The 23,219-nt window shown below is 41.7% G+C and overlaps 1 protein-coding gene and 1 long non-coding RNA gene across 2 annotated transcripts; both read left to right on the top strand.

Moving 5' to 3' along the window:
• The first annotated feature begins 201 nt into the window (after positions 1–201).
• On the top strand, positions 202–18,140 carry CAPZA1 (capping actin protein of muscle Z-line subunit alpha 1). Its single transcript, XM_083509060.1, has 10 exons — positions 202–341; positions 6,839–6,902; positions 8,053–8,104; positions 8,411–8,474; positions 9,901–10,107; positions 10,929–11,008; positions 11,924–12,002; positions 12,610–12,681; positions 14,548–14,610; positions 17,075–18,140. The coding sequence occupies exons 1-10, from the start codon at positions 207–209 to the stop codon at positions 17,213–17,215; spliced, it is 957 nt and encodes a 318-aa protein (XP_083365186.1). The 5' UTR covers positions 202–206; the 3' UTR covers positions 17,216–18,140.
• A 1,029-nt stretch (positions 18,141–19,169) lies between these two features.
• Positions 19,170–20,649, top strand: LOC310709305. Its single transcript, XR_014527453.1, has 2 exons — positions 19,170–19,362; positions 20,530–20,649. It is a non-coding gene; the product is annotated as an uncharacterized lncRNA (long non-coding RNA).
• Positions 20,650–23,219: the final 2,570 nt, after the last annotated feature.

Here is a 23,219-nt window from a genome sequence, read left to right as displayed (position 1 = left end):
GCCGGACGACTCCTTCCACGTTAGAGTAGCTCTGCCCTTATCCATCATGGCGAGCGTAAACGTCACCCAGCTGTGCACAGCGAGTAGCGACCGCCTAGTTGCATTGCTTTGCCTTAAAAGGGCAGGCTTGCCCGTACCTAAGATGGCGCCTGTCCGCTTCAATAAGATCCCCTGAAAAGCAAAGAAGCGCATCGCTCACCATTGACATGTGGGCTGGGTGGTGCCTCGCCTCCAGCCACGCCCCCATTCCCAGCGCGCTTTGCGCGGGGCTGACAGGTGGGGCTGGGTTTAGAGAACCCAAAATGGCGGACTTTGAGGATCGGGTGTCGGATGAAGAGAAGGTAATAAGTTGTCCGGGGAAGAGCAGAGGGCTGTTTCTGTGTTCTTCGGGCACAAAACGATTATTTTGTGCACATAGCGAAGCAGTATCCTCCTCCTCGGTTCTTCTTGCTGGTGTTTCTAAGGCTCCTGAAAGTGTGAAGCCTCGTGAGCTGAAGGTTCCTTTTACTTCCTCGATTTCGAGAGACTCGTTTTCTCTGCTTTTCCCCCCCACCTGCCGTGTCTCTTTTAATAAGTTCGACTGCAAGAACATTCTCCAGTGCCTCTTTCGACTTGTGGGGGACTAAATTGTATGACAGGCTGTCCCCGATTTCCCGTTTTATTGACATCTTCCTTTGCTTTATGGGAAAATGCATACGCTCATCTACGATGCCGCTCTGATCGCCTGATATTTAGTTACCGGTTTATTTGTTTTACCGGTCCGGTATTTATTTACTACATCTTAATCTTGACTTTTATCGTCACGACAACCTGTGGCGGGGATTGTGCTGTTCCTGTGAAGTGACAACCCTTATGAACATTATTTTGCGCTTCTGCTGTTGTAGTGCCCCTTGAAGGAATTCCCCAGTGTAGGAGAAATCCCAACATTGTTAGCCTAACAAAATAACATTCCTTGCTAAGAAATGTAGTATTGAACCCACAGTACTCATTTTGTTCTCTCAAGGGCACAGGTGAGCGATTTTTGTGGAGAGCTGAGGAGCAGTTTGAAAGGATTGTTATCCCCTATGTATAAATTTCATCGTTGATCCTGGAGAAACAGGTTTTACACGTTTCAAAGCAATTCGCCAGGGTCGGCATTGGGGCAGAAGAAATGTGTGTGCCATATAGGAAGCTATATTTCTCAATCACTTTCAGCTATCCTATTGCCTGTCCAGTCTACAAACATGTCTCTTGATCTTTAATGGAATATGCTTTTGACCCAGGGAATTTTTTCTTTTGCATTTCTGCTATGCCATCAGAGCACCTCTTGCATGGGAAGGAATACAAAGGAGTGCTACATCCAGGCTATGGAATTTGTTTGATCAAATAATAGTAGGTGTGCTTATACATGAATTATAAAAATGTAAGGAAATAATTGGCCTGTGCTTGAGGCAGGAGGTGGAAGCAGTTGAGTGACAGGAACAGTGTCATACAGTTCAGTGTAGTTACGTTAGTTTTTTCGCCTTACCTGTGGCTCCTAGACACTTTCTGAGGAAATACAACCATCAAACCTTCTAGTATTCTAATAAAGGTAATCTTATTTGCTTTCCACCAAAATGTTTAGCTAGTGACTTGGAAGCAAATGTTTGTTTGATCTGCAACATAGCTGAGAGAACCATGCCAGGGAAAGAATGACATGGGTGTATGTGTGTGAGAGCGCATACATATTACTGCAGCTAATACAGGGCATATACCTACCTTTCTGTTTCTAATCAGTTTTCTTCTAACTAAGCCACTTGCAAGGAAGTGGAAATGCAAAGTGCTGATCACTTTACAGATAGATTTGATGGACTCTTTTGCTCCTGGAGCTTTATCCTATAGTGTTCAATTTGAGGGGGGTGGAATATCCATGATTATGACATCTTGACAGCAGGATATGAGAAACAAGGTGTGTGAATACTTGTCTGAGATCGAATATGGTAACTAGGCAGTTTCTTGTCCCTTATTTCCAGTTGCACATAAGCAAATCATGTAAGTATGCACATCATTTTTGTAGCTCTTCTCTGGTCATGGGCAAGCATCTTAAAGCTAGTCAGAAAGATAGGGAAACAGACATCCACTCCATTCAGTGATTGCTGCTAATCTGCAGAAGTTGCATTTTTGCTTACTTTGGCTACTATGGCAAATGAGACCTTGTTTTTATACTGTAGGCCCAGTCTTGGCATTTAATGACTTATAGAGTTCTGCTAATTTCTCCACTGTCCAAATGCTATTCCTTTCAGTTTATACTACTTAATTTAAATCTGAGTGAAAACAGTTCACAAAGTGCACAGCAAAGAGTTCTTTATGCAAAATTACGGTATTCGGATAGTAAGGTAAAGCGACCCTTATAGGTCCAGTTGTGGACGACTCTGGGGTTGCGGCACTAATCTCGCTTTACTGGCCAAGGGAGCCGGCGTACAGCTTCCGGGTCATGTGGCCAACATGACTAAGGCACTTCTCGCGAACCAGAGCAGCGCACAGAAACGCTGTTTACCTTCCTGCTGGAGCGGTACCTATTTATCTACTTGCACTTTGACGTGCTTTTGAATTGCTAGGTTAGCCAGAGCAGGGACTGAGCAACGGGAGCTCACCCTGTCGCAGTGATTCCGCCGACCTTCTGATCGGCAAGCACTAGGCTCTGTGGTTTAGACCACAGCGCCACCCATGTCTCTTATTCGCATAGTAAAGAGATGCAAAAAATTGGGCTGAGGGCACCATGAAACCTAGAATCTGTATAGTAAGAAATTACAAGGAAGTGTTGATTTGGATACATTGCATGGTTTAAAACCTGCAGGTTATGTATTGGGAATTTCAGCTTTAAATTTAGTAAGATTGCTGTAGGACACGGCAATGAATTGCTAATTCAGCAAAGGGTAGAATTACTGTAGTCACAATATTCGATTGCAGTCTGTCTGAATATGTAGAGTCTGCATGTACCCATGACAACCCAAATAGAGTAACCTTTATTTTGGTGCATTTTCTGCTCCAGAGAAGGGAAATCAATTTATTCCAGCTTTGTTTTCATGTGAAATTGAAGCAGATGGGGACCTGTCTGCATTAATACGCTAAGAAAACAGAAGTCAAAATTGCAGGTTGTTGATAAGCTTGAAAATAGTGCTTACCATACCAAATAACTAGAACTTTGCTCAGTTTAACAAAGGCAAATGCATTATTTTTTAGATTAGCCATAGCTGCTATGCCTTTATTTTTCTAAAGAAATAATATAAGGCTGTGTGATTTAATGTATATGTTTGTTTTTCCCTTGCTGCTTGGACACATTCATTGCTTGATATAGGTATCTTGTCAGAGAGAATGGAAATGAAAATAGATTTCAGCACATTGATGAACACACACTTTTTGATTAGTTGAGTTTGGATCTGAAATCTGAAAACAATCAGAAAAGTTTTAGTACCCGTGATGAATTTGATAGGACTGTGTCCACAAATGATTTGTGTTTTAATAAGTTGCTATTAGTTGGATTATAAAAGACTGCAAAAGGGTTGTATTCCTCCTCCTCCCACCCTGCTTTCAGTTTCTCACTTTGTCTGCTTGTTATTTTTTGGGTACCCCTGAGAGATAATTGTAGGTGAAGATGGTCAAATGAGGGGAAATGGATCCGATACTCTCCATTGAAATGAATCCTGGTGCTTGTTAGACAAAGTAATATGTTCTTTGAGCACAGTATTTGTAGGAGTGCTTTAATGCAACCAGAGCGTCATGCTTACTGCTTACAGATGCACTTTCTAATAAAAGCACATGCTATAGTTTGAAGGGAGACTTTCAGCCATCTAGGGCAATGCTCGGGAAAGTCTTGGGGGAAATTATTTCTAGACGTTGCTTTTCAGTAATTTTCACCAGGGAATTATTAATGCCCCCCCCCAATTGACAGCAGTGGCAGCTTGGTAGTGGTGGGAGGATATACTCCATTCCTTGTTCTTCATTTATACAGATTCATGTTTCAGAATCAAAATATAGCAGTCCCTTTTCTTCCTTGGCATTATGATATGATAGACACTGTGTTCCAGTTCTGTTACATACACCAAAAGGCAGAGGAGGCTTTGTTCCCAGCTATGTGCCTCTCAGGGCTACATCTATGTGGGTGGAGTTGGGGGGGGGAAGGAGGATAGGAGCAGGTTTCTTTTGGATAATATGGTGCTGCAGTATGTATTAGGCCAACTTGTGTAGTGCTCTTAGAATCATGACAGTACAGCTGTGCATCTGTTTCAGGTCCAATGATGCTTACATGGGGGGTTGGGAGAGGGGAAGTACCTCTAGTGGGGGGACACGTTGTGCTCCTTCTGGGGGTAGTCTTTCCACCTTTGGTCCCAGCCCTGCACTCAGCTCTCACCTAGAAGCTGTCAGCATGAGACAGCGGCCACACTCCAAGAAACAGCTTCAAATGGCCGGCCAAACCAGGTGAGGGTGGCTGATGAGTCTCAAACCCTACATGGACTTCCCCTACATGCAAAGACAGGTTCTGGTGAAATGAGCAAATGGTGGGTCCAGTGGTCAAGAAGGTAGTTTCTGCACATGTTGTAGAGGGAAATGAGGGGCAGATGGGGCTTGCCTACCTGGGAAGGTAGCCATAGGAGAAGAAATACAGTGGTACATCGGTTGTCAAATGTAATCCGTTCCGGAAGACCATTCGACTTCCGAAATGTTCAACAACTGAGACGCAATGGGTGGTCAGCAAATTCCATTGAGAAAATGGAGAAACAGGCCTCAGAAGCCGTTTGAATTCCGAGGCTCGTTCAAAAATGGAAGCATTCACTTCTGGGTTTTCAGCATTCGGGTTCCGAATCGTTCGGCTTCCAAGATGTTCGAAAACTGAGGTTCCACTGTACTCTGATCCTAAACCTCTGCTGCCTTGAGGGATATCTTTGGGAGAAGAAAATGCTAAATCCAGAATGGAGTCCCTAAATTAAGCTAAGCTGGTGCCAAATGTATTGCTTTCCTTTCCTTTGGATCACATCAGCGAGGGGTGTGTGTCTTGTCATCTAGGCAGCCCAGGACCTCCATATACATTGCCCTGGCTTGCACCCTCAGGAGGTCACTTCACTGCTGGTAACACAGTGGTTTGACTTCACCCCCAGAAGCACACACCATTCTCTCTCGAGACAGACGGGTGCCAACAACAACAAAGCTTGTTTTTATCATCTAACTAGGCATGCTAATGTTTACAATGAAATCTGCCTTGGATCCACGTCATGTTTTTTTCTCCTCTGACATGCGTTAAAATTTGGAAAAAGCATATAGATAGTAGCTTTGTGTGATGGTGGGAGTGTCTTTTTGCTGAGCAAATGCCACTTGGGAAACTCGCATAGATCAGCTTATTCACCTGTGTAGGACAATTGAATACAGGCAGTAACCCAGGCTTCCTCAAACTTGGCCCTCCAGATGTTTTGAGACTAAAATTCCTATCATCCCTGACCACAGGTCCTGTTACCTAGGGATCATGGGAATTGTAGGCCAAAAACATCCGGGGGGGCGTATTTGAGGAAGCCTACAGTAATCATTTCATGCAGGGGTTCTGTTCCCAGCCTCCATGCACGTCGGTGGAGCATGTATAAGCACGCCACACCCCGTTCCACCCTCTTCTGGGTCCAAAAGGACCCGCTCATCAGCAATTGCATATCAGTTGGACCTGCCTAAAATGGTCACCGCCTGTATATGAAGTGGGCTTTAATATCTATGGCTGTAATCCCATGTTTGCTTCCCTCAGAGAAAGTTTTGTTGCTTTATGTATGTGTATTACTTTCAATGAAGTTTTTATTCAACTATCTTTTTATAGCCTAGAAAACATGAAACTCATCCTAGATCAATCTCAATCCCTTGTACTCATTTCTAGTCTAGATATCCCTAATATCTCTTTAGATTGCTATCCTTTGTACTTTAGGAGGAATTTGAAGTCCCTCAGTCACCTCATAACTGTTCTGATTTAATGCTGACCTGGAGCATTTGCTTTCCTAACCAGGCATCCTCAGCAAATGAATTGCATCACAGGCAACTGGTGACTGTGGGAGATATGCAGTAAGCACATAGATGTCTGAATCCCATTAAAAAAAAAAAAAAACCTTTGAGGCAATCTGACAGAACTTCAGATATTCCTGAAGTCAACAGGAGAGTATTATTATTACTTCTGCCAAAGTCTGTCATCTTATGATCAATAGTAAAAGAACTATTACTTGAAAATATTTTTTTCACTTTGAGTGCCATTTGACTCAATTTACTTGGATGTTCATTTGATGTGAAAACTAGGCCTGTTGATATAAAATGTGGTCCTTAGGATCTCGATCACAAATTTTGGGGATGTTAAATTTATACATTGTGTGCATTTATATGGAAGAGAGGACATCACAACAGATAGTAGATCATAAGAAATTTGTTTTATTACCAGAAGGGACAATCTCTTCTTTAGGGTATCTATACCAGTAGCAGTTGTGTTGATGAGGAAGTTTCAACATCATAATCCTGCATAAAATGAAAATCTGAACCTTGTGTACATGACTGGGAAAGGTACAGAAGCTCTAACTTAGATTGTACCCTGTGGTACAATCTTTCAGTGACCCATTTTATGCATATTGCAGTTTGCTGTTGCCCACCCCCAAAAGAGGAACATAATTAATTAGTTCGGGCTTTCTCAAATGGGATAACCAGGGACTTTCAAGGGCACCAGTTTGCACTGTTAACTGGATTGCAATATGACTCTGCTGTGGCTGCACCTGTTGCAACCATGCATGTTGTGTGGCTTCAACTGCAGCCACTGCTAAATATCTGTTTAAGAGCACAGACTGAAGCCCATCTGATTTATTTGCAGGTGCGTATAGCTGCAAAATTCATCACTCATGCACCTCCTGGGGAATTCAATGAAGTGTTTAACGGTAAGTTAAAAAAACAAAATGATTCATATAAGTTCTCCATTTTATCAGTTAACAAAATAATCATTGAATGCCTATGAGGCGATATTTAAGACCAAAGTTCTTGCTGTTGGGGTTACTGTCATTCAGAAATAGGGAATTTGGTGCTTTTAATAAATAAACTCGCCTTTAAAATGTCTTCTGTACCAAAAATTGCGGATTGCTTGTGAGTGTCTTGGCTTTTGGTGGTCTTGCATTTTATATACGTAGGTCTGTCCCCAACATCTTATTTTTTGTGTGACAGGGCAATTGGGGCTATGCAAACAAATAGCTGCTATGCTGCTGCCTGATTCAAGTAGCTGGGAAGGAAGATAAAACTACATATGCTGCTTCCTGCTGGGTGAACATGAATGCTTTTGTGGTGCCAATATACATGTAAAGTGGGAACTTCAGTTGTTACTTATTATTTACTAAATTATTATACTCACTTCACCCATAGATCTCAGGGCAGTTCACAGCATAAAGTTACCTCCGATAGTTCATAAAGAAAAGGTGTTCAGGAGCAGCACTTGAACTGTCCAAGTAGCACTTGTATTTTTGTCAACTGCCTCCTTAGTAACTTTCAAGATTATGGGTCTTCTCTGGAGCCATTCATAGAAATGCAAAATTTCGCGCACAAAACTTATCTGTCCTCCAGTGTGCTCCTTTTTGGTATCCAGTATCATTGTAGTAGAGAATTCCAGCCTGGTTTTTGTTTAAGAAATAAAGGGGGTGGGGTTCTGATTCCCACCCAGCCAGTCAGCTGCTTGCTTAGGTTCCATCTAAAAATGGGTGTATAATTGATTTCCCTCCACTCCAGTCTGAATAGTTCTTTAACTCTTTGAAACCTAATCCTTTGACATATACTATACTAAGAAAAATACTGCCTCAAAAGGAAATACCTTTCCGAAGTACTCACTATATCAGACGATATTCTAAATGCAACACACTCTTCATTTTTCTGTTAGAAGCTCTCACATTCCTAAAAAATGAGAACTATCTTTTGTGAACAATTTTTTTGGTATCCAATCCAAACAATTTGTTGTTCAAACATTTATCGGTGTGCTAGTAAACATTATATTGAAGCAGTGCAATTGTTGCTCATCTGTATGAATGTTTTCTTCTTCTTTTTTAGATGTCCGGTTGCTGCTTAACAATGACAATCTTCTTAGGGAAGGGGCAGCCCAGTAAGTACTCCTTATTTTATGTTAGGATCTGTGTTAGCCCAAGCTATGCAATTTGTTCATAAACCACTTCAGTAAAGCTTGGAATAGGAAGGATGGAGGGATTGTTGTATATAATTGTCTTCAATACTGATGTGAGTTTGTTCACTATAAACCTGCCAACTATAGAAATTGTATGCTTTCTGCAGTGGTGAAATATTAACAGAGGGCCATAATTTGCAAATATGTTTGAACACAGCAGGGCTATGTGTGTTTCTTTCTGCAGAGTCAGGATCTAATATTTTCTTACTTGTTTTCTGTCTCTTACAGTGCATTTGCCCAGTACAACATGGATCAGTTCACTCCTGTGAAGATAGAAGGATATGATGATCAGGTAAATTATTCTCCTTTCGATTCTCCATGGTGTTTGGATATTGAACTTCATGGGTAACTAGATATTAAGACCTCTTCTGTGCCTGTCTCCCCCACCCCCCTTTATGCTTCCAAAATGTTTGTTCTTGTGGGAATGATTAAAGGTTGGAGATCTTGGGGTGTCATTCAGGTTGCATATATTGGCACTGGACATCACGTGTGTGGTGAAGGAGAGAATTTTGAGCATGCCTGTATTTTAATGCACTATAAAAAAGTGTAGTTTTTAATATGTGGCGCAGTACTGCTTTAAAGTATTGAATCTGGTGAGAAGCTGGAAAGATTATGGCTGGCTTCACTGCTTGCTGCCCAAAACCTCCTCCAACTCCCCCTGCAGGAACAGGAAGCTCTATAGCCTCAGGATGTGCGGAATAGGGTGAAGGCAAGACTACACCCCAGCTAAGGGAAGTGTGACTTCTGGCTACATGTTGGGGAAAGCAAGCAGGTGATCCTTCATGTGCACAAGCTTTCCTTAAATGTGCTTCAACCATATGTTCCCTCCCCCCCACCATACCTCTTGCCATCTCTTTACTCGCCCAGAGGACTGAATCGTCAAGCAGCAACTAAGCGTGGCTGGCTTTAATGCCTTTAAGGCAGTATCATCTTGAACAAACTGTAGGTCTCCAGCACAGCCTCGAAACCACTTCAGGTTTGAAGGTGGACTTGATACCAGCAAGGTAGTGAAGCAAGAAGAGGGCAGCTGAAGCAAAGGGAGAAAATGCTTCATCAAGGGCATTGAGGTGGGGTGACAATGATGGGAGGGGGAGGGCTTACCAAGTTTTATGAAGAATATACTAATTAATGTTGAGTTTGAAAAGAGATATAAGGCTTCCTGTTCAGCAAAGCTGTTGAGTAGTCTCTTCCTTGAGGAAGATGCTTGCCTCATAGGGGTTTTCCACCTTCCCAGGAAGCTAGTGGTGGTGCAGAGTTATACATCAGCCACCGATATGATCCAGTTTTGTGCTTCTGCCTTTTCTTAACTTGGCCCCTTCAGAATTGGGTTACTTAATATTTCTCAAGGGTCCCTCTTGCAAACAGAGAAGGATCTGTTTTGTTTTTTTAATTTACAGTGGTACCTCGGTTTAAGAACAGCCCTGTTTACGAACTCTGCAAAACCGGAAATAGTGTCCCAGTTTGCGAACTTTACCTTGGTCTAAGAATGGAATCCAAACAGTGGAAGGGCACCGGTGGCGGGAGGCCTCATTAGGGAAAGTGTGCCTCAGTTTAAAAACGATTTCGGTTTAAGAATGGATTTCCAGATGGATTAAGTTCGTAAACCGAGATGCCACTGTACCTGAAACAAGAGCCAAGGAAGCCTGTAAGAAGGTGCACTCACAATGGCTTGCCAGTGTTCTAACTATAATAGTTTTTTGTTGTTGTTGTTTTTTAAGGTTTTAATTACGGAACATGGTGATCTTGGTAATGGTCGATTTCTAGACCCAAGGAACAAGCTTTCCTTTAAATTTGATCATTTAAGGAAAGAAGCAAGTGATCCCCAGCCAGAGGACACAGATGCAGCGCTGAAGACCTGGAGGGATGCCTGTGATGGTGCACTAAGGGCCTATGTGAAAGATCACTATCCACATGGCTTCTGTACTGTTAAGTATCCAATGTTCTTCTCTGGGGACTCATTGTTCTTATGCTGACTAATGTAAAGAACAGGAAAAGTTGACTCTACCAGTGACATAGATGTCGTTAGCTAACATTATTAGCACTTTGTTTTTTTCTGTGTTGCAATGGGAGGTTAAAAAAGTGTGTGTGCTACTTACACATGGCCTAGAAATATGAAAGCTGAATTAAATAACCTTGAAATGTATTTTATAGGCTTCAACCAACTCCAGCATCTTCCCTATTCTGGCCACAAAATGGAACCAAAATATTCCGTCCCTTTCCCCCTTAACAGAAGGACAAGTGTAAAATGGTGTTGTGCTTAAATGGCATACAGTGTATGTCTGGCATTTAAACAAAATGGAAGAGAAATCCATTTGGGTATGCAGGCAAAAAGGGAGTATAGGATAACAAATTGACACCCAAGTAACACATCATTAGTCAGGAAAGCAGGCTGTTGTGTTTCAGCCTGGTGCTCTTTAGAACTGGTTTTACCAAGAAACTGGGTTCCCTTTGGATGTTATAGCTGTTGCATGGGAGCTGTTTTTCCATGGGTTTATTACATGGTATTGATGCACTATTTACAAGTCTGCCAGCACATGGACAGGACCAATTGCATAACTCTTGCTGCACAATTGTCATCTGACTGAAATTGAGGTGACAGTTGGGTGGCAATTTGTCTGCTGCTCGTGGTGGTGGGCCATGCTTGGAATAAACCTACAGAAAAGTGTATCCCACTCTGCTGCTATCTAAAGCCAGGTGAGTTTGAAGTTTTTGTGTTCTCTTATGTAAGCTTCTCTTCTGGAAATAGGTTTACAGTAAGACAATAGATGGGCAGCCAACAGTCATTGCTTGCATTGAGAGTCACCAGTTTCAGCCCAAAAACTTCTGGTAAGCATGTCTCTGATACATAATCTTTATTCAGCACAAATTAATCCACACTGGTCCATCTTATCCTTCATGGCTTGAAAAGGGGAACTATCTGCTGTGACTTAATAGACCACCTTCTCTGGAAGTTTAAATTCCTCAGGGGCAGACCTGCTCTTCTTTGGACCAAACTATGTGGACATTAAAAATGCAAATAACATCAGGTGGGGGCTGATAATCTTAATCGTAGCAGGTGTAGAGGGGGGGATTTAACCCTTCCATCCTTTGAAGCTGGCATTTGTGTTTGTGTGAAATCACCCATTGGTATTAATAGGGGATTTCCACCCAGAGCAAGTCTCACCTTAAAAGGAAGGATTTTCCTCAAAACCAAAGCACATGATGAAAGGCTTTCTTTGTCACCTGTGATCCTGATAATCAGGCCCCATCTATGGTCTCAAAATTCTTTTTAAAAAAACAACCTGCATGTGAAATACAAGGAGGCATTTAATATCTAATTTAGCTGAATCAGAAGAGAGGCAGTAGCCTTACTTGTTTCAAAGCCCAAAGGCCTTAACTGTTGCCTTAATCTACTGTCAGAATAAATTACCACAGGCAAATCATTTGTGTTTTGGACTAAGAGCACACTCCTAGTGCTCTTTTGTATAACTCAATTTTGCCTATTTCGTTATAATTAACAAAAACAGTAGTTCACTGGAAGCTCTGCTTTCAGAATGTGGATAGAGTTCAGCTGTGCAGTAGTGTTCATCTGCATAGGATTTGTCAGCTATATAAATTCCAAGCAAATCTGCCTGAACACGTGAGACCAGTAAATAATTAGCCTGCTTCAATAAACCTATGGTGGAGGGAGGACTTGTCCAGTTCACTTTTGCTCTAAGGAGCTATTTGGTCACTGCAAGTGTCTGCTCTGTTTCTGTGTAGGAATGGGCGCTGGAGGTCAGAATGGAAGTTTACCATCACACCACCTACAGCTCAGGTGGTTGCAGTGCTCAAGATCCAGGTCAGTTATACAGAAGCAATGCCAGCAAATGCAATGAGCCTTCCTTCAGCAGTTTCTACGTGTCTTGGCTTAAAGAAAACCTTTCGGTTTAGTCTAGAATGATGAAATTAGTGCTTTGTTGGTTGGTACCTTCCCAGAGTAGAACTTTCGAAGCTGCAAGTTAACATGCCTGACTGCATAAAAAGGCTCTCACTGATTTGCATAGCCAACATGAAATGTGCTGGGGCATGGTGCAGCCCCACTTTGGTGTTTAAGGCAACAAAGCCCTGTATTCTGCTTTATCTACAATACAATTGATATTGAGACTAACTGAGCCTTTTTAAAAGCTTACCGGCGGCAAAGTCTTTGTCTAGTTGGCCATTGTGATTCTTCATGATACAATGGCTGTTCAAAAAGAAAGATATTAGTTGGATCATTTTTTAAAAGACTTTTGGGAAATGATGCGTATTATGAGAAGAGGCTAAACTGCTGTTGAGATGTTTAGCTTTGGGGTTGGGAGGTGGAGCTTTCCCTTCTGCCTGTACAGTACTTAGCACAACATAGTCCCCCAGGCAGTGTTAGAGGCTTAAATACTACTTAAAACTATAGGTGTTTTTTTTTAATCTAGGTGCATTACTATGAAGATGGTAATGTGCAGCTGGTGAGTCACAAAGACATACAGGATTCTGTAGCAGTGTCGGTGAGTGCAGCAAGTTTCCGTTGTACTACATATAATTTTGCTTTCAAACCTGCGGGGGAAGAGAGGGAAGGCTTTTACTGAAGTGAGTACCATTCTCAAGTAGAAAAGGAGTACCATGAACTGCTTATTTAGAAGGAGCTGATGGGAAGTTTTCCTTCTGCACATTCTTTCCTCACCCATCCTAGAATGTTTAGTTCACATTGAGTTCATGGAACATCGTACCCTGACCTGTTATTAATGCATGGCTGACCACATCTACGGAATGTGATAGTTATGTTCTTTTAAGTCTTGCTATATCAATCACTAGTAATTGTTTAATAAGGAGGTTTTCACGCCAGTCCAATTCTGGGTTTCCTTTCCCAACCTTTAATCTATTGATGATTAATGCCTATATACAACCCTTGCATTGTATTTGTGTTAACCAATCAGCAACAAGCACATATGTGGCAATGCTGTAATATTCAATAAAAGGGACTCCCCGAGACATGCTCGAGAGATGCCTCCCATATGACACTTGTCATTCGTCTGTCGTTTATTTCAACCCAACAAGGAGCAATGCAGGAAGGCATGCTCTATAGATGAATTCCTATGTCCAAAACCACTCTATGCTTGAGGGGGTGTTTCTCTGAGGGAGCTCTGCCATTAAGGGGCTGCAGGACTATGCTGCTTTCTCTGGTCTCATCCCTGGCATCTGCAGGGGGGAGCCTACATGTGTATGCTTTCTTAGGATGACATTTTCAGTTCCCTTAGAAATTTACATGCATAGCCCCCGCAGATATTCATGCCTAACACATGGATATTGGGGAGAATTGTGTGACCTTGGGAGTGGGACTGTTTCTATCACTCAGGCCAAACTCAAATATCCAAGCAGTTGCTGATGAGTGTTTGTGGGCAGCAGGGCATTTGTAAGAAACACTCCAGGCTTCAGGAAGTATTCTTTCTCCAGGCTTAATGTCAGGAACAACAGCTTTATCTACATGCTGTACCACATGCATACTTTCTCTCAATATATTTTATCACAATCCCAGAATTGCAAAGAAACCATGTTTTTATTGGAACAGTGCTGACGCATACTTGTCCAATTTGCACAATAATTTCCATAATACATAAAAAAAATAAAAAAATTGTCCAGCAGCACCTTAGAGACCAAGTTTGTTCTGGGTATAAGCTTTCGTGTGCATGTACCCTTCTTCAGATACACTGAAACAGAAGTCACCATACCATTATATATAGTTGGAGGGTGGGGTGGGGTTTTTCTCAGAAGGGTCGTAGGAGATGGGTGATCTGATATAATGGTCTGGTGACTTCTGTTTCAGTGTTTCTGAAGTACATGCACACGAAAGCTTATACCCAGAACAAACTTAGTTAGTCTCTAAGGTGCTACTGGACAATTTTTTAATTTATTTTGACTTTGTCAGACCAATACAGCTACCTACCTGAATCTAGTTCCAGATTACATATCATCGTTCCCTGTTCCCAAAATTTTAATCTTCAGTGTATTGCTGGGGGAGGTGGAGAGAGAGATCAGGTCACATGTTTGATCTCTTAAGTTGTGTTTTCCTACAAAGGACAGCAGTCTCTGCCTAAAACTTGCTGATTTTTTAAACTATGTAGCAAAGGAATTTTAAAACATTCACTGTAGTGGTTTTCAAAACACTAACAGGTACACTAACCAATTCCACTAGCCAGTAATCCGTTTAAAAATAAATCAAAATATAATGTCTATAATTGACTATATCTTGAGGGATTGGGAGCTGTGGAACTCATGTTCACTCCAAAGCTTGGGTGGGAATGTGAGTTCCCCATGGAACTTTAAGATGTTGACCATGTGTTGATATGCTAATTGTTGCCCGTTCATCTTTATAGAATGATGTCCAAACAGCCAAGGAGTTTATTAAAATCATTGAGCATGCAGAAAATGAGTACCAGGTAAGAGTATTGCTCTTTATCAATATTTATTTTAAATTAACACCTTTAGATTACAGGAAGAACATTTTATATCCTAAGCTGCATCCATTTATTGCATTCATATCCCAACTTTGTTCTGTAATAGAATTCAATAGCGGCTTTCATTGGATTCCCATGCAGTCTGTCGTCCAGGCACTGCCTGGACCTGCCAAACTTCAGCAAGGTTCCCATGTTCAAGGCCCTTCATGCAATGCCCTCTGATAATCTGTGCATTATCTCCCCATTTATGTATTTATTTAGTTACTGGATGCACCATAACTGACAAGGAATGTAGTTTTTCTTCTCTATACAGTCATACATGTGGCTGGTGCCCATTGGGTCTGGTAGGACAGAAGGCAAAGAAGCCAACAGGAGGTGGAGCCAGAGAGCCAACTGATCTTAGTTTTGTTCCCCATCCACCTCCTTGCTAAGTTCTGCAAAGGCAACACTGAGACTGAGGGGTAAGAAGCCAACAGCTTCTGGACTGGTTGTAAGATGGGGGGGTGGCTAAGGAGGAAATGTTAGTTGGTGGGACAGTGCCTCAATTGTCCTAATGGACCAGCCTCCACTGCAAGCATAATTACAGGGCTTATATAATTATACAAATTGCCTAATAAAGAAAGATCTGGGGCAGGATTTAAAAGTGAATATAATGATAGAATAGAACTATAAAGAGTAGACTTGAGAACAGAAACTCATGAGCAACAATTCTTTTCCCCATTCCCATCCTTAATTATTTGACTCATAACTCCAGGAAATGGATACTTTCCCCATCATGGTACTGTACACTAGGGGCCTGGTTTCTGACCTGGCTCCCTCCCCACCCCCAATGAAGTAGACAGTAGGGCATGACTCTGTTGGTAAGTTATTTCAGAATAATGCACAATTGCAAATGTCTATATTTCCAGAACATAAGCCTGTAGGTTAGGCACTGGGAACCTCTAGCCTGCCAGGCTTCTAAATCTTGCCCCTAGTGCTCGCACTATACCGCACCTTCTATATATAGTGGTACAAATTCAGACACTTACCTTACATGTCTACTGGATACATCTATAATTTCCAGGGGCATCATACAGTTGTAAGTGTATTTATATCATGATCAAGAAAGTTATAAGCTACTTATCTCTGGTTTGCAGAGAAACACAGATTTGGAGAGCCAGCTTTCAGCTGTTACAATGGGCAGCGAAACTTCTTCCTGTGGACTTTGTGCCCATGTCTGCAGTCATGAGCAGTGTGAGCTATAGGAATTTCAGTGATCTCATTCAAAGGTTCAAAGGTTGCTGCACTGGTGCAGTCAGCGTTCCATCTGCAGAAGGAGAGGGGGAAGTATCATAGCAGAACTGGAGGAAACAATACACTTGTTATTCAGAATTAGAGTGGCTCCAAGTACACAGTAGAGTGTTGAAGCCCTGTCCAGATCAGTATGTGGCAATAGTATTGACAGTCTTTAGACCGTGTTAAGTAGGGTGTGGCAGCAGATCCGTTGTGTAGGAAGAGGCTATTTCTTGCTTTTGAAATCCAATCACTCCCATCCTTCCCCCCCCCTACATGATAGCAACAATTCTGGATTTAAGCACATGGATCTTCTGTTACCACTAGTCTGGCTCTTGGTTGTCATTGTTAACCATGCTGCTCACCCTAAGGTTCCAGGTGGATTGCAACACTTTAAACTACAACATGAAAAACAGTTTTAAAATTTACAATTACAAAAATTACCATCCTAAGAAATAGTGTGTGTCCTGAAAATATACATTTCATGTGGGGTTCTTTTTAAAGGAACAAAGGACGCTGCCTTGTACAGAGTCAAATCATTGGTTCATCTAACTCTGCACTGTCTATACTGACTGGCAGGGTTTCAGGCAGGATACTTTCCCAGCCCTACCTGAAAGTGCTTGAGATTGAACCTAAAACCTGTATGCAGATACACTACTAAAGAAGTGTGGCCTTTCCCCAAAGAAAGGAGTCCTAATGTTTCTTTCTTTGCTGTACAGTGTACTAATTTCATGGGTAAGCATTCACTCAGAAGCTTGCATTGAGGTGACATGGATAGGCTATACTGTACAGTCGTACCTCGGCTCCTGAACGCCTTGGGAGTTGAACATTACGGCTCCCCAACGATTGAAAACCGGAAGTAAGCGTTCCGGTTTTCAAACGTTCTTTCGGAAGCCGAACATCCAATGGAGCTTCCACGGCTTCCAATTAGCTGCAGGAGCTTCGTATCAATCAGAAGCTGCGTATTGGAAGTCGAACATTTCGGAAGTGGAACAGACTTCCGGAACAGATTCTGTTCTACTTCCAAGGTACGACTGTACTTCTACCACTTGTTTGGCCATGTTGGCTGAGTGAACCAAGGGGTAGCTAAAACATGTCAAGAGATAACCAGTCTTAAGGGAACTTGTTTATGTATCATCAAGCTCTAACCTCTAGGTCACTAACTTGTTTACAGACAGCAATCAGTGAAAATTATCAGACAATGTCAGATACAACGTTCAAAGCCTTACGTCGCCAACTGCCTGTCACCCGCACCAAGATTGACTGGAACAAAATCCTCAGCTACAAGATCGGCAAGGAAATGCAGAATGCTTAAGGATGGAGCAGAGGTGGTGTAGGCAATGTTAGCATGCTAAGAAAGCAAAGCAAAGGTGGTCCTATGCCAAGTAGGTGGGTTCTCTAGTATGTTGGCACTTGTCTAGGGCTTTCAGAATTAACAGGTTTTCTAGCCTTATGGAGGACTGTCAACACACAGCATTGTCTTGTTTTCCATTTCCCTGCCATGTAAACACAAATTTCCTTTGTAAAAGTAATCATGCATTTCCTAGTAGGCTTTCTTCATTTGGCCACTTTGGGATCAGCACGATCTGTCCTTACATTGGTTGGTAAACTTCTTTGCTGAGGAAGTCCTTCTAGAAATGCAGGCTGGGTAGTGCTGGAAATATTGTTTCCTTGCCACCAGTCCAGGTATTGTATTCAGCTTAATGGGACTGCTGGCACCTTTAAGGTGTTGCCCTGCACCAGATACAACTTGTCATGACCTGTCCCCCCCCCCCAAAAAAAAAAACTGCCAATCACCACCTAGCAATATCCTCTAGGCTTAGCTTTTCATGTTTGCAGGTTGTTTACAAGATTTCTCCCAGAAATCCCAAGAAGGCCAGGTCCTCTGGAAAGGTGTTTTTTGGGAGGAGTTGTTTTTGTTTTTTAAATCCAAAGACTTGAGCCACATTCTCTTCAAGTGAACTACTTTTTTCTTTATTCTTTCCTGGAAGTACGGTTAATTTAGACATCTGCATTTTTACAGGATGGGTTCTCCATTTTCCTTTTTTAATACTTGTCTGATTGCTGCAGAGATGTTTTGTTTAGATGCAGGAAGAAATTACAGAAATGAAAAACTGTAAATGTTTAATGAACTTTGGGTTTCTTGTGCTTTAATGCTTTGTGGCAAGTTCATTGCATTTGTCCCAGAGATGTATGAATGGACATGTCTAAATGGTCAATAAAAGATTTGCACCAATGCATTTCTTCGTGTCACCAGTCTTTTGACATGCTCAGAAAACACTGCTTGGTTGACTATTTGTTGAGATTTTAAATCTTTAAAAACTTTGGAGATACTGGGAATTAGTTCTTAACATGAGAATGTTTGCTAAATTGAACCAAAGGCCATTTAGTCCTGAATGCCAGTTCTGATACCGGATCGCCAACCATCCTTTGTTGTTTTATTCCCAACACATTTTCTCTGATTGCAGTATTTGTCAGGGGTAATCATTATTGCTGGATCTTTATAGCAAGCTTTCTACAAAGATCCCATTTTTTATATTCTGGGTCACTAAAAACAAATCTAGGCCCTGTCATTCCACATAGTATATTTCTGGAAACTCTTTTTTTCTTTATTTTTGTTCATCACTGCTTGCAGGAGGGGGAGCAGGAATCCTGTATAGTTCATGGCAGTGAACAGTATAAAATAAAATACAATGCATCAGTAGATCAGAATCAGTAGATCAGATGGGTATATGAACATAGCAAGATGACCCTCTGGGAAAAGCCTGGGTGAAAAAGTAAATTTTAAGCAGGCACCTACATACCAATACTGTGGTGTCTGTCTGTTTTTCATTGGAATCACATTCAAAAGTGCAAGACTAACAATTTTGATATTGGCAGACATAAGACTAACCTCAGAAGTCTATACTAAGAATGTGTATCCTGATGTGGGAAAACTGCACCTGAGGTCAGTTGCCCAGCTGAGTCCTTTACTCATTAACTGTGATGAGTGACACCCAAGAATTATCTAAAAGCAAAACTTTTATTTCTTGCTTGAGCAGGAAAGGTTACAGCAGTGATCAGGAAATTAATCAGAGGGTGAACCCTGATCTGTTTACACAGCAGTTTTTATAGTCATATAGGTTGCACATTCGAGACATCCCGAAATAGTCTTACTGCCAGCTTGACCACAAAGAAGTTTCCACTAGCTATGTATTTCCTGTTTATACCCTTGTTTTAAATGTCATGCCCTTGCACACTCTTAAACCTTTAATTTACACACACACACCCTTATGGTTTGCACTTTCTCTGTTCCTCTTTTAAGTTTGCATTTCAGCGTGATCACAGTGTGAATACATGATTATGTTGTAAGCCTGCAACAAGCTGGCATTTGTCTTGCTTCAATTATGATGAAGATGGAGGTGGTCTTGCTTCAGTTGCAATGCTCCCAAAGATCAAAATGACAAGGCAATGGTATACAAAGTAAGGCATTCCTGGAAGTAACCTGGTCCCAACTTATTCTGGCCAGTACAGTATATGCCAACAGCAAGACAATAAACTTGGCCTGGTAGCATATTGGCAACCAATGCAGCAGCAATTTCAGCACAGGTATTATATGCTGTTACTAGGGCATCGCCTACAGTCTTTCTGGAGCATTCTACAACAGCTGCAGCTTCCGAGTAGACCTTGGGGCACATAGAGTGCATTGCAGTGATATAATCTGGAGGTGATTGATGTCTGGACTATTGCAGTTAAGTTATCCTATCCAGGCAAGGCTGCAGCTATTGCACAAGCCTAATATGGCCACCTTCAACTCCAATGACAGATGGATTTGAGGGCAGCTCAAGGCTACACACTGAATTTTCTGATTGAAGGAAATGTGCTACCGTAAGCCCAGACTTCACCAGTGATGCCACTTGGACCAAATACCAAGTTGAGGGTATGCCTCACTCTGCATTTGGCTGACAATTTGGGACAACCCCATGGTTATCATGGAGGCCATGAAATCTCAAGCTGGCCTCCCTGTGAATGTTGAAGTCTCCTGGGTTCTTCCAACAACTCATTGGAAGCTATCTGCACCCGCTCTGTTGGGGAAGCTGCTGGTTAGTGAAATGAGCAATGTACCACTAACAATCTGCAACCTGTCTCTTTGGCCCAACTCTAGATCAAGATCCTCAAGCCCATTTCCAAGCCACCATGTTTTCCTGATAATGGAGATAGACATCCTATGAATATAGCAACACACACGGTCACGTGCTCCCCCTATCTAACCTTCCCCCAGTGTAGATAATCCACTAGAGCAATACGTACCAAAATCAGTCCGGAATCTAAATTGGAATGGAACCATATAATCAGTTTCATCTAAAACCTCTGGAGTGTCATTGCTACAACTTGCTCATGTACCCTGTCCATGCTCAGTTAGGTTGAACATCCCCTTTATTCAGTTTGAAGAAATGTTTCACATAATTCAACCTGGCATTTTACCTTCTCAAATAATCTGATGACTGCAACTGGCTACCTTGACGTTCACCCGATTCCCAAACTTTCATGCCTAAATTAATAGCAATGCCAATATTGATACAATAGTACTTCCAACTGTCATGAAAAATGTGCATTAATTATTATTCTCTGATGCCTGTTTTCAACCAGCTACCATCTTGTTACCAATCATGGGATAAACGAAGGGACTTCACTGGAAAATGATGATCTGGCCACAGCTTTTCATAGTTCATTATGTCTACTTAGTTTGAATGAAATTGCTAAAGACTGCCTTTAAGTAACTGTCTTTGGTTTGGGCTACTTGGTGTTAGAAACTACCAGGTTTTCTGGGCTAAAGCTAGGCTATTTTCCCTGTATTTTAGTCAGTTACTTAAAAGATTTATATTTTGCCTTTTGGATTCAGGAGCCTCTGAGGAATATCACATTTAATTGAAATTGTTACAATGCTGGGGTATGGTGTGTCACCCCCCCAAAAAAAGTTATTACTTGCTGTAAATGTTAACATACCATATGATGTGGGTGAAAGCACATCCGAGGTTCAGACATGGCTGAGTCACTTTGTCCCAGCAATGATGAGAGTGTCCAGGAAGTGCTTCTTTCAAACAGGCAGAATCAGATTTTATTTCAAGCTACAGGCAAGAAAGGTAACAGCTTGACAAGCAAACAGCAAAGCTTGTTCAGAGCTGGAAAACCTCAGATGGGTTTCCAAATCCTTTTATACATACAAGTAAATGAGATAATATTTCCACAATAGGTAACCACCAGAAATTCTCTGTATATGTCTACTTAACCACATCCTACAGAATTAGGGCTGTGTGGACAGTTTCTCCCCGCAGGGCACCAAACCTCCTCACAACACCATATTATGAAACACATGCAACAGCAATCTGGGCTCATGCCTTTGTTGCAAGGATTTTTAAAGTACATGTGGCCCACTCAAATTGTGTCCAAGAATTGACAGATGCAGCAATGGAGAAAAAGAAAGTGGTATTTTATTGCTGAGCAATAATGACCCAGTGGAGTGATTTCCAAAGACTGGGCGCCGCCGAAGCTCTAGCGCCCTAAGGCTTTATACCTGAGTACATACATCATAAAACATGACATAATCATATATAATCGCATATGGCAGCAAAAATCAAACCAATGAGCGCATGCATAAACCTTGCCCCTGACCATGTAAAGAATCCTCCCCAACTTCTGCTTTCCTCAGACGGTACATCAGCCTGACCTTTCCCCTGATTTATAGTAAGAAAGGAGAAAAGAAACTTATTTGCCCATTACAATGTTGGTAACCCTCCTACACACCATCTGTTATAAACAGGGACATGGTGGTTAGCGTTTTCCTGTTTTTAGCCGCTGAGGGGCTTGCCTGGACAGGGGAAAGTACCAGCACATCAGATTTATTGCTTCCTACTATGTTGGCGAACCATTGAGTGCATTAGAAGAACGGGGGGGGGGGGAGAGAAATGGGGCAGAGGTCATTTTGGATTTCTAAAATCTAAGCATTTAGCTCTGCAGAAGCCTTCATGATTCAAACACCCTTCGTATACATGGATATATAGAAATCATCATAAAGATATCTGGTTATATATGGATATATGATTATATAGAAACCATAAGGGTAAAATTCATCCAGGTAGTCCTGCTTCACCTTAAGCTTTTGATGCTAGCAAGCATGACTGAGATGGAGATGGCTACACAAGATGGAGTCGGTCTTGCTCATGCATATAAAAATAGATCTTGCATTGGCCCATCTCACATATATGCAGCCTTTTCAATAATTATAAAAATGTAGGTATACAGTTTAAGATTAAAATAGCTTACACATAAGTTTAAAAATCTGCAATGAAGTACATAATAAAAAGTCTGCTATCCACTTGATTTTAAGTTCATCTGAGAAATCAAGAAAATCCACGCTTCCTAACTGATGGTGGATGGGGAGAGAAATGGGAAAATGGCATGGGAGTGTATGTTGGAAGACGTCTTACTTTTTTTAAAAAACAGGTCTTGCTTTTAAGATTAAACAATGCAGTTTTGAGATCTAAAGCAAATGCCAAAGTCTGTATCAGTATATTGGGATGCCTCAATCACAATGGAGATAATTTTGGAAGGATATTTGACTTTGGAGAAATGCTGATAAGGAGGAATTGTCTGACTACGTATTTGTTTAGCTACTGCTGATCATCCTCTGAGACACAGGAACAAAACTTTTTTAATTATCAAGGGAGGGTCTGCATAAACTGACAAAGCCAATCTAAAAGGACTCAGGTTACTGAATCAACATTAGATACACTTTGGACCTACTAGTGTCTGTTCTAAACCTGGTTTTGAGAACACTTGTGGGCCACCCTGAGTTATTGGGCATATTTAATGAAAATGCAACTCTACATCTATTTACTGGCGCTGTGGGTTAAAACACAGAGCCTAGGACTTGCTTATTAGAAGGTTGGCGGTTCAAATCCCCACAACAGGGTGAGCTCCCGTTGCTCGGTCCCTGCTCCTGCCAACCTAGCAGTTCAAAAGCATGTCAACGCCAGCTTCCTCGGCCAATAAGATGAGCGCCACAACCCCAGTCAGCCACGACTGGACCTAATGGTCAGGGGTCCCTTTACCTTTTTACCTTTTAACCTGCATTGAAATACATGAGGCTTACTTGTGAGTAGAAATGCACAGAATTGCAATATAAAGCACTTTTAATCCAAAAATGCACCCATCTGTGAGCTAAGTCACTATTGTATGGATAAATTTCTAAAATGGGAGTTGGTGAAAGTCAGCTTGCTGAGAGAGCCAAACTTCCTGCCTCCAAATTAGAGAATGCCCCAAGCCATTTTGATACCTGA

The sequence above is a fragment of the Podarcis liolepis genome (assembly GCF_965112155.1).
Source record: "Podarcis liolepis genome assembly, chromosome: 6".
In the NCBI taxonomy this organism is placed as follows: domain Eukaryota; kingdom Metazoa; phylum Chordata; class Lepidosauria; order Squamata; family Lacertidae; genus Podarcis; species Podarcis liolepis.
This window is presented reverse-complemented; position numbering and strand designations above follow the sequence as displayed.